We start from the raw sequence: 12,284 nt of genomic DNA on the forward strand, positions 1-12,284 counted from the left end.
TTCTGCCTCCTAGGTTCCCACGCCTTTTTCAGAGAGAAAATTACTCCGAGCTGCCTGTCAATGAAACACTTTTGTACTCTAACCTGTAAACCAGGGGAGAGAGCATGGGCATCTGCTTCCGTCGCCTCAGGGAGCTCGCCAGCGCCCCCCCACCACCGGGGGCGGTATCGCCCCTCTGGGGGAGCACTACCCGCGCGTGGGGGCTGCACAGCGACTAGGCACTTGCCTCCTTGAATATCTGGTCCTCCTCGCGGAGCCGTCTTTGTTCCACCTGGCGCCGCCCGCTCTCTTCCGCCTCCCGCATCCGCCTCTGCCTTTCCGCCAGCATGGCGAAGGCATGGATTCTCCTCTCTTCTTGCAGGCGGATCAGCTCTTTGGACAGGAAGTCGAACATGTCGGCCAACGCCCTGCCTTCCAGTCCCGCCAGATGATTTTCAACCAGTAGCACCTAAAACAAGTCAGTGTAAGGACGCAAAATCCACTAGGAACCGTCATTATTAAGAGGAGTGCTAGATTACTCTGAACCCTTAATAGCCATTTTATTTTCGTGTGTGTGTGTGTATTTCAAGTTTACTTTCTTCCAAAACATAGGAGCCGGTTAAGGTCTTTGGAAAGTTGACCTGCATTTGGAGAGGGAACGTGGACTTCCGAAGATTCTAGTGTAGCAAGTATCAGTAACTAATGTATTCACTCCATCAACTGTTTATTCTGCAACTACTGTTTGCCTCATCCGACTGTCAGTGTTGGGGATATAGTGGGAAGTAACATTTGTGCCATAAATCTTAGACCTTGCTGGGATAGAGAATAATCAGAGAAATATTTAATAAAATTATAGTGTGGGGACATGAAACTCCTTAAATTTGGCTCTTCCACCCATGTCTCTGTAATGCTCGCCAAATGACTGGGTGCAAATAAGGTGTGTGGAACACGAAGAGAGGAGATGGGTCCGTTTTACTAGTCCTCTGGGTGTAGGAAAGCCATCTCAGAAGCAGAGAAGACTCATTGAAAAACAACAAAGAAGAGTCGCCAGTGGTGCCTACGTGAGATCCCCGACTGAAGTGGCAGAGGTGGCAAGGCCAAGATCAAGAGACGGAGTAGAGGAGCAGTGCCAAGGTCATGAGGCAGAGCAAGGGCCTTCTCAGCCCGTCAACAAAGCAGAGGCCAAGGGACCACGTCAGCCAGTTTACTTGCAGAGGCCTTTAGTTTGTATTGGGAATAGAGTCGCGAAACTGGGCCTATCCCAAGAGTTCATAAGGGGAAAATGTAGACACGAGAAACTAAACTCCTTTAGATACTGATGGGTTATCCAAGACAAAAACCCAACAAACGCATGGCTATCGAGTCACGTTTGATTTGTAACAACATGACAGGGCAGACTAGAACTGCCCCTGTGGGTTGTACAGACTGTAACTTCTGATGGGAGTCGACAGCCTCATCTCTCTTCCACAGAGCAGCTGGTGGTCTCCAGCTGCCGACCGTGTGGTTAGCAGTGCAATGCATGCTCCACTATGCCACCAGAGCTCCATTTAGGAAAATGGTTCACAAAACACGTTTGTAACTGCACAGAATGGGTGTGTAATTGTTTCTTTTTAATTTTGTACTGTACAGTGCTTATGTCTTTGTAAAGGTGAAGGTCTTTATTAAATATTGGACTTAGAATCTCCTAGAAATTTATCTATATTACCTTTTGATTAATGTGCAGGTTCCACATTCACAGAATTGAGTGTTCTGAAATTCCCATTATTCTTAAGACTGGTAGTTTGTTTTGATCCACACAGTCAAATGACTTTGTATAGTCAATAAAACAATAAAACACCAATAAACCTCTCTCTGGTATTCTCTGCTCTCAGTCAAGATCTATCTGATATCAACAATCATATCTTTTGTTCTACATCCTCTTTTGAATCTGGCTTGAATTTCTGGCAGCTCCCCATTAATGTTCTGCTGCATCATTGTTTAATGATCTTCAGCAAAAGTGTCCTTGAATGTGATATCAAGATAATGTTCTATAATTTGAGCATTCTGTTGGGTTGCTTTTCTTTGGAATGGGTAAAAATAAGGATCTTTTCTCGTCAGTTGACCAGGTAGCTGTCATCCAGATTTCTGGGCAAAGACAAGTGAGTGCTTTCAGTGCTTCACAGCATGTTGAAATATTTTGATTGGTCTTCTGTTAATTCCTGGCGCCTTGAATTTGGTTAAGGTCTTCAGTGCACCTGGGATTTCTTCCTTCAGCACCGTTGGTTCCTGATCATCTGCTGCCTCCTGAAATGGTTGAATGTCAACTAGTTCTTTTTGGTACAGGGACTCTGTATTCTTTCCATCTTCTATTGATGCTTCCTGCATCATTCAATATTTTCCTCATGGAATCTTTCAATATTGAAACCAAAGGATTGAAATTTTCCCTTCAGTTATTTCAGTTTAAGATATGCTGAGTGTGTTCCCTTTTTTCCCCACATTTCATTATAATACTTTGTCTTCTTGAGCTATCCTTTGGCATTTTCTGTTCATCTCTTTTACTTCATTAATTCTTCCATTTGTTCCAGCCACTCTATGATCAAGTTTCAGAATCTCTTCTGATATCCATGCTGATCTTTTGTTTCTTGCCTGTCTTTTTAATGGCCTTTTGCTTCCTTCATGTATAAGTTTCTTAATGTCATCTCTCACCTCATCAGGTTTTTTGTTATGTGTATTCAATGAGTCAATTCTAGAGCTGTTCTCAAAAAACAAAACAAAACAAACAAACAAAATGGTGGGATATATTCAAGGGCCCATTTTTGTTCTCCGGGACTTGCTTTCATTTCTTCAACTTCAACCTGAACTTACATAGAGCAATGGATGGTCTGTTCCATAGTTGGCCCCTGGTCTCATTTCAGTTGCTGATCTTGAGCTTCTCTATTGTCTCTTCACACAGATGTAGTCCACTTAATTTCTGTGTATTCCATCTGGAGAAAAAAACATGTATTGCTTTGTGCCTGTTTTTTTTTTAAAGGTGTATTTGCGATGAAGTCGTCGGTCTTGCTAAATTCAATTATGCTATCTTCAACTTCGTTTTCTATCACCAATGCCATATTTTCCAACTACTGTTCCTTCCTTCTGTTCCCAACTTTCATATCCCAATCACCAATAATTATCCGTATCTCCTCATTGCATATATATCTTATCAATTTCAAACTGAAGATGATGGTAAAAATTTTCAATTTCTTCACCACCAACTTTAGTGGTTGGTGTATAACTGAATAATAGTTGTACTGAAGGATTTCTTGCATGCAGATAGACATAATCCTGTCACAGACAGCAGTGTACTTCAAGACGTTGTTGTTGTTAGGTGCCATTGAGTTGGTTCCTACCCATAGGGACCCTCTGCACAACAAAACTAAACACTGCCCTGTCCTGCACCATCCTCCCAATTGTTACTATGATGGAGCCCAGTGTGTCAATCCATCTTGTAGAGAGTCTACCTCTTTTTTGCAGTCTCTCTTCTTGACCAAGCATGATGCCCTTCTCCAAGGACTGGTCTCTCCTGACAACATGTCCAAAGTATGTACGAAGTTTTGCCATCCTTGCCTCTAAAGAGCACTCTGGCAGTACCTCTTCCTAGATGGATTTGCTTCTCCTTTGGGCAGTCCAGGATACTGTCAATATTCTTCACCAGCACCACAATCAAAATGGATCAATTTTTCTTTGGTCTTCCTTATTCAATGCCCAACTTTCACATCCCTGTGTGGCAATGGAAAATACCATGGGTTGGGTCAGGCACACCTTAGTCCTCAAAGTAACCCCCCTGCTTTTCAAGTCTCTGAAGAGGTCTTTGGCCCTCGTGGTGCTGTGTGTTGTTTGCCTCTTGACTGCCACTTCCACGAGCAGGGATTGCAGATCCAAGCAAGATGAAATCCTTGGCAATGTTAACCTTTTCTCTATTTATCATGATGTCGCCTATTGGTCCCATTGTGGGGATTTTTATCTTCTTTACATTGAAATGTAATCCATACTGATGGCTGCAAACTTTGATGTCCATCAGTAAGTGCTTCAAGTTCTCCTCACTTGCAGCAAGCAAGGTTGTGTCATTTGCATATTGCAGGTTGTTAATAAGCTTTCGTCAAGTCCTGATACACATTCTTCATCATACAATCTATGCTCTCTGTTGATTTGCTCAGCATACAGATTGAATATGTATGTGAGAGGATACAACCCTGACTCACACGTTTCCTGATTTTAAACCATGCCGTATTCCCTTGTTCTGTTCACACAGCAGCTGCTTGATCCGTGTGCAAGTCCTGAGTGAGCACAATGAAGTGTTCTGGAATTCCCGTTCTTCTCAAGGTCATCCCTGGTTTGTTATGATTTACACAATTAATGACTTGGCATAGTCAATAAAACACAAGTAAACATCTTTCTGGTATTCTCTGCTTTCAGCCAAAATCTATCTGACATCAGCAATGATATCCCTTGTTCCATGTTCTTTTCTGAATCCAGCCTGACTCTGACAGCTCCCTGTCAATGTACTGCTGCAATCACTGTTGGATGATTTTCAGCCAAATTTTACTTGCATATGATAGATAGATCTTGATATGTCCTTTCAGACAATTAATCCAATGCCATTTATCTGGAAGCTGTTATTTCCATCACAGTAAACCACATGACTGCCTTATACAAAATGGCTAAAACCAGTCTGTTTCAGTTCACTAACGCCTACGATCTTGATCTCCTTGCATTCCATTTTATTCTGGATGACTTCTCATTTTCCTAGATTCATATTTCATAAGTCCAAGTTCCAATTACTAATAGACGTTTGCAGCTCTTTCTTCTCACTTTCAGCTATGCCCCATCAGCTAATGAAGGTCACAAAGGCTTTGCTCCACCCGAGTCAGTTTGGTCAACTCTCCTTTGAGAAGGCAGCTTTGCCTCACTTCGATTTTGAGGGCTTTCCACGCTGAGGGGCTCATCTGCTGGCTGTAAATCAGACAGTGTTCTACTGCTATTTGTGAGGTTCCCACTGTCTAATTCTTCACAAGTGGACAGCCTATTTCTTCTTAGTAGTCTGTTTTCAGACTGGAAGCTCTGCTGAAACCGGTTCACTTTGGGGGACCTTGCTGGCATTCGAAATACCACTGACCAAGATTCCAGCATCACAGCCACACACAGCCACCACAGTACAACAAACTGACAGACAAATGGCGATTAAATGTAGTAGACAAAATAAATCAACAAAGATTCCACAAAGACCCTTGTCGACCACAGGACAGCAACCACAGGACAGAATAAGAACTGCCCTCTGGAGTTTCCCCAAACTGTAAATCTTGACAGGACCAGAGAGCCTCGCTCGTTTTGGCACCTCAGAGTTTGAATTGTCGACCCCATGCTTACCATACACCATTAAGGGTCCTTGACATATAGTAGAGCCATCAAATATATTTTTTAAATCCATAAAGCTGAATAACAAGTGTTCTTTTTTAAAAAACATTTTATTAGGGGCTCATACAACTCTTATCACAATCCATACATATACATACATCAATTGTATAAAGCACATCTGCACATTCCTGCCCCAATCATTCTCAAAGCATTTGCTCTCCACTTAAGCCCTTTGCATCAGGTCCTCTTTTTTCCCATTCCCCCCTCCCTCATGTGCCCTTGGTAATTTATACATCGTTATTTTGTCCTATCTTGCCCTATCCAGAGTCTCCCTTCCCCCGCTTCTTTGCTGTCCCTCTCCCAAGGAGGAGGTCACATGTGGATCCTTGTAATCAGTTCCCCCTTTCCAACCCACTCACCCTCCACTTTCCCAGCATCGCCCCTCACACCCCTGGTCCTGAAGGTATCGTCCACCCTGGATTCCCTGTGCCTCCAGCCCTCATATGCACCAGTGTACAGCCTCTGTCCTATCCAGCCCTGCAAGGTAGAATTCGGATCATGGTAGTTGGGGGGAGGAAGCATCCAGGATCTGGGGGAAAGCTGTGTTCTTCACCGGTACTACCTCGCACCCTGACATTTTTAGTTTTAACTTTGTAAAATAACGATTTAGCAAAGCAGTCAGTTAAGGGCGGCAGAATCGTTTAAGAATGCTTACTGTGCTAGAGTGGTGAGGCTGTGAGGCATTTTTTTTCTATCATGTCATTTATTGTTATTATCATGTTGCTTGTGAGATAATGAAAGCCAAGAGAGGATGGTTAGGTTAACCAGTGAAGAATATTAACCTTGACCATTATATTCTTTTAAGAACGATTTCTATAGTATCAAGTTGACAACAGCAATTTGAGAGGTTAGCTAGAAGCTTATAGGGCAGAAAGTTTATGGTAACGAGAGGAAAACAATTCAAAAAAGGAAGGTGAGAACAGCTGTGAATTACACCTGGGGAACCTGTTCTCCTACGTGCACTCTTAAAAAACAACAATAAAAACAAATAAAATTAATTAAAACAAGCAAACAAAACACCAAGAAAGGAAACGAAACAAGAAAAGGGATGAACCTTGTGCTCATGCAGGTTCCTCTGTCGCTGTAAGGCCAGGGTCACTTGCTTCTCAGCTTTCTTCAGCAGCCTGTCATCTTCTTGTAGAGCATGGCTGGTGCGCAACTCCTGGATCAGTTCATATCGCTTTTCTTTCCCTTCAAACATCTGCATTACATCAAATCAGAGAGATACTTGCAAATTAACTCTCCCTTATGCCATCACTAGCACTCCCACGCAAGGGCTGGGAGGCACCAGAATCAGCCAGTCGCCCTGCCTTGTAAACGAATATCCACTGAGCTTGAGTCAGCCTTCTTTTCAATGCCTTCTACTGTCCAGGCGGAGAGGGGCTCAGTTATTAGCTCGTTGTTAACCTAGGATGTCTCAAAAGCGAAGCGTAAGCCACAGGACTGTATTATAAAGCTAACACCTCTCTCTCATTTCCTGTGATTCTTCCCTAAGAAGCATGGCTGGCTGATATGGAAATCTTTTCCACTAAACCTGTCCCTTGTTTGTAATACAGTGTCTCTACTGCATGAACTTGTCACCTGTGGGGTTTCTCTGGAGAAATACTGTAAAAATAGTAAAGAATCATGGTGAACACAAGTTGCTCACCCAGATTCCTTGGGCTTCTGCATCGTAGCTGAGTCTCTTAAGAGTTACAGCTGACTGCGGAGCAGAACAAATTACTTACTTGAAATTTAAAATTAATTTTTTTTAATGTAAAGATGTTTGTTCTAGTGAAGTCGTTATAGTCAGAAAGACCAAAGGTTAACTGTAGCACTTAATCTTTCTCATAGTCAGAATATTTGTTTGTGAAATGGAGTTACTTCTAAACAAACAAACAAGATGACATACATATGCAGAACAAGTGATATATCATTATGGGCATATGTAGAGTTTCAAAATATGGTTGTCAATTAGCTGTCTCAATTATAATGCAGGAATTGCTAACTAGAGTTAAATAATTTTCATATGACTTGTGGAAAATTAGAGAATCCACTCAATGCCTTAATTTGACCCTGAACTCGACACAGGGGAACCTATGGCAAGGGAAGGGCTAACTGAAGAGCTGACCTCAAAGTATAGCAGAGGGCAGGCGTGAATTTCCCGGAAGGAGGCAAGCACACAGACACTCTAAATCTACCCTGAGAGGAGACGCAGGACCATCAAAGGAGCGTACACACCATGTTCTGAATGACTCTTCCCCGGATTAATTGTTGAAGGAAGATCACAGCCATCTCTATCTCTTCTTCTTCCTACAAGAATAAAAGGAGAACCGAGCAGCTGGAGAACTGTTTGATCAGTAAGAGTAGGATCAAATAATTTTTGAAGATTTATATCCAGCAAAAGAGACTGCGCTCGATGCCAAAAGGGCTGAAAGAGCATTAAACCTGCCCCTTCCCTCATTCAGCATAGAGTGTTTGCAAAGTTATTTACTGTTTCATGAAATTTTATTTTTTATCATAAATTATATTTAGCAGTTCAAATCAAAAGCAAAAAAAGAAATCTCTTTATTATCATGTGATTTTCATTTCAGTTTTTCTATATTCCTTTTCAGCAAACATTCTTTTAAAAATTTTTAACAGTTTTATGGACATATATCATACAATGGATTAAACATTAAAAACAGTGTGCAGTTATCACCACAAACAACTTTAGAACATTTCCTTCATTCTTGTATTTATTAGTATTAACTCACTATTTTCCTCCAATTTCCTACATCATAACCCTAAGAAATCATTAATCTAGTTACTGTCTCTGTAGACTTGCCTATCTTGGATTTTATATAAAGAAAATCATACAAAAAAAGAATAAAAAATGATGAGTAAAGCATGAAGAAAATATTCTAAAACAGATCAATTGTACAACTCTTCTTGATGCAATTGAACTATTAACTCTACGATATGTGAATACTATGCCAATAAAGTTACTGGAGTGTGGCAGTTACATGGTCTGTCAACTTGATTTAAGGGGTGGAGTCTAGACTGTCAATCAGGTTATAGCCAATCATGTTATAGCCAATCAAGGCAGTGGTCTGTTCCAAGTCAAGGCCAAAGGGATTGCCAACCATGGAGAAGTGCATGCAAGGCCAGTCAGTGGGAGCATTCTAGCCCCCACCAGAGCCGCCCAGGTGACTCAGATCATGGGCACAGTCACATCTCCCACTGACCCTCCTTCCTCCTACTGCCAACACTCCAACCTTTGGAATACCATTTAGTTTCTTAGAAAGATTGCGCTACGTTGGCAATTTGCTGTCCCACCCACAGGAATCACTGGTCTACCCGTGAATTGTATTTCTTTCTATTAAATAATACATTTTCATTGTGACATTGTTTCTTTAAAAAAAAACTTTTCACTTTGTTTTGGGCAAAAGTTGACAGAGAGAATTTGTTCAACAACTCATACACATTCTGTTTTGCGGCACTATGGCGATCCCCACAATGTAACAGCAGCCTGCCCATTTCTCCCGGTAATTACCCTTTGTCTTTCTTTCTTATCCCGTCCTGCCTTCTGAGTATTCTCACTGGGCAACGGCCTTCTTTTGGATTGTGTACAGTTGGTTGTTCTAGGGAGTGCATACCTCCTTGGAATTACTGTGCACTTCATACACCTATCATTTGCCTGCAAGTTGAGTCATGGCGGTGGATTCAGTTCCAGGCCTGAAGGCTATCTAAGGACTGTGGTCCCACTCAAGGGTTCCACCAATCCCTACCAGACCAGTAACCCTGTTCCTTTTCAATATTGTGAACTGCTCCATACTTTTATCCCATTCTATCCAGGACCTCCTACTGTGATCCCTTTCAAGGTGGTTGCCCACTGCTGGGTACCATCTAGTTCTTCTTGTCTCAGGGCTGTAGAGGTCCATTCAGCCTTTGAATTAATTGATTCCTTGTACCTTTGATCTTCTTTGCTCTTTTTTGGTTCAGATGGGGAGAGATCAATAGTTACATCTAAGGTGGCTGGTCACAAACTTTTAAGATCCCAAGTGCTACACACCAAAGTAAAATGTAGGACATTTGTGAACTCTGTTATTCCAGTTGACCTTGATGCCCCGAAGCCTATAGGCTGGAGCCCCGAGCCCAGTGATTCATTCCCTCAAGGTTACGGCTAACATGTTTTCCCAGCTTTCCCCTTTTTGCAGCACATATGAATACATATGTGGAAATATCTTCTGTCAAACCTGTATCTACATTCATGAATATAGTCCCGTTTTCCTTCCCACTCCCATTCTTGCATGTCTATATATCCACTTATATATTATTATTATTATTATTATTACTATTGTTCCAAGATTGTGCTTTTAATTCACATACATCTCCTAGTGCCTCCTTTGGCTTCATAATATTTTGCTGGCCTCTCTCTGTCTTTCCCTTCATCCAAGTCAATATGTCTCCCCTCTTGTTGATGGTGGACCCTACATTTCCCTCCCACCCTGGTAACCTTCAAAGATTTTTCCTTTCTGTGAGTAAACCTTTCCTTAACTGTTTATAGTAGTGCCATTTTATTAAAAAGTTGGAAATAGAAATGCCACATGACACAGCAATCCCACTATTAGGTATATCCTAGAGAAATAAGGGCCATGACACAGATAATACTATGCATACCTATGTTTATTAGAACACTACTCACAATAGCAAAATGGTGGAACCAACCCAAATGCCCATCAACAAATGAATGGACAAACACATTGTGGTGCATACACACAACAAAATACTAGTCAATGTTAAAAACTAAATATGAATCTGTAAAATACCTCATATTATGACTGAACCTGGAGAATATAATGCTGAGTGAAACTAGACAGTCACAAAAGACAGGCAACTGTTGTATGGCATTGTGTCTTGTGTTTTTGTTACATTTTGTTTTAAGTCGTTCTTATCAGTCTTAACCAACTCTGGCTACCTTTATCCAAATCGAGTTTGGGGATCTGCAAAGGTGATGTGTAGCCTTGGTGAGGTTGACTCTTTTAAGTTATCCCTCCCTACTCCAGGACCCAGCCTATGTCTCTGGAAGAGCCATCTCCATTTCACCTCTCTCCAATTTCAACTATTACCAGCCATCTTTCCAGGTAGAAAGACAGGTAAGGTAACTGCTCATCATCAATGTTCTACATTTGACATTCATGAAGATTCACTTCTGAAGCCCATTTCTCTGGGAAGGCTTTTTATTCTTTGTGTTTTTATTTCATGAAAGGATTAGTTAAGACTCCATTTCTTTCTCTCTTTTTTGTAGTTGTTTGATACAGAAGAATAAAGACAGCATAGGAAATAAACGCTGTTCAGTTTGCTTTCACCCCAATCATCCTGAGGATAAATCAACAGCAAGACGGAATTTATATGTTAAACTTGAAAGTTTCAAACTTACATTGGAACCCATTTCCAGTGTTGGAGTTGGTAGCCGGGGTGGTGGTATTGGGTTTCTTTCAAGGAAGCGCAGTTGTTTCTTTGGTTCAAGCAGCTTATTCTTCTTATTCACTAGTACCTGAAACAAGATCATTTAATGTTTTACCTTTGTCTTTCCCTCCACTGTCGGCTCTAAATCTTAGATCAGAATATCAATCAGAAGCAATATGCTTATAATAGTATGGTGATTGAGAAATCCAAACTGGTCTGCTTGTGCCCCCTAGGGGCTGCTATGCATTCCTGAGTATACAGTCACCCCTAAATAAGCATGGCGGCCTAAAAACAGCATTGTAATGACAAATTGGGAGGATTTTTTATAAAAAGATTGAGTGTTTTAAAGGCCTCTCCCCAGACATTGCTTACTGGTCAAGGAATGAATAATTGTGGTTTTCTAGAGTTGATGAATAGCTACTCAAGGGCTCACCCCCAGCCCTCCGCCCCTATCACTTGAACTCACCTGAACTAGTAGACTCTAGACTGTCCTTGAACTTTGCCTCATGCTTACTATTGGGTATGGCCAACAATGCCAGCATAACCAAAGGGATATGAATTCACAAGCCAAAAGTTCCAAGCCTTTGAGAAGCAATACTATCTCAAAAGAAAACAACAAAGCTCGATTCAAATTCCTTCAGAAGTAGAGGTAAACCAAGAAAAGAGGAGGCCAGGATTCAAGGTAAGCCCAATAAAAAGAGCCTAGAAGACAGTGTCAGTAAGAATCTAGTAAAATACAAGAAAGGTGGAGAAATTTTATTAAAATCTATTAATTTAAGTAAAAGCATAGTAAGCGGAATAAGCACTAGACTAGATAAGCCTAAAGAACAAATTATGAAACCAGAAGTCAAATTCAGGAATTATCTCAGAATGAAGAATAATAAAGAAATACATAATATAAAAGTATAGAGTTAGATGAGAAATAGAAACGCTAGTGTAGGAGTCCAAAAGTGAGGGAAATAAATACAAATGGGGAGAAAATATTTGACAAAAGAATGAAGAAAAAAATCCCAAAAGTTAAAGACTGAGTAAAGGCCTCTTTTGATTAACGGTGCCATGGAGTCCCAAAAAAGAAGGGACAGGAGCCACAATCTCCAAAAACTCAGTCGTGATACAGGTGAAAATAAAATATTAAATCTTCTTGAGAAAGAAAACAGATCACATCAGAAGACTAAGAGTTAGATCAGAGTAACACCAACACCAGATTACAGATTAATATCAACAAAGGACAAAATAAATGCTGGGAAGTATTTTTAAATGATTTAAAGAACAAACAAAAACAATCCAGTACCTAGAATTCTAAATCCAAATAGCTTGTCATTCACCCATGAGGGTGTAGTGCAGTGCATTTGTTGATGTAGTTCCTCTAGCCATCATCTTTGTAACTCTCAATGGTTGGCTCCCCAAACCAAACAGAACCCACTATCATTGGATCGATTCTG

The 12,284-nt window shown here is 41.0% G+C and overlaps 1 protein-coding gene across 1 annotated transcript in view; it reads right to left on the reverse strand.

Moving 5' to 3' along the window:
- The window catches only part of CFAP91 (cilia and flagella associated protein 91), a 66,307-nt gene that overhangs the window by 15,235 nt on the left and 38,788 nt on the right, over nucleotides 1-12,284 (reverse strand). Inside the window, exons 11-14 of the mRNA XM_075556366.1 lie at nucleotides 10,814-10,930; nucleotides 7,633-7,704; nucleotides 6,467-6,613; nucleotides 227-448 (exon numbers count right to left, since the gene is read on the reverse strand). Of these exons, the coding sequence (XP_075412481.1) occupies nucleotides 227-448; nucleotides 6,467-6,613; nucleotides 7,633-7,704; nucleotides 10,814-10,930 (558 nt within the window). The remainder of the gene's footprint in view (nucleotides 1-226; nucleotides 449-6,466; nucleotides 6,614-7,632; nucleotides 7,705-10,813; nucleotides 10,931-12,284) is intronic.

This window comes from Tenrec ecaudatus, chromosome 8 (assembly GCF_050624435.1).
Source record: "Tenrec ecaudatus isolate mTenEca1 chromosome 8, mTenEca1.hap1, whole genome shotgun sequence".
NCBI classification, from domain to species: Eukaryota; Metazoa; Chordata; class Mammalia; order Afrosoricida; family Tenrecidae; genus Tenrec; species Tenrec ecaudatus.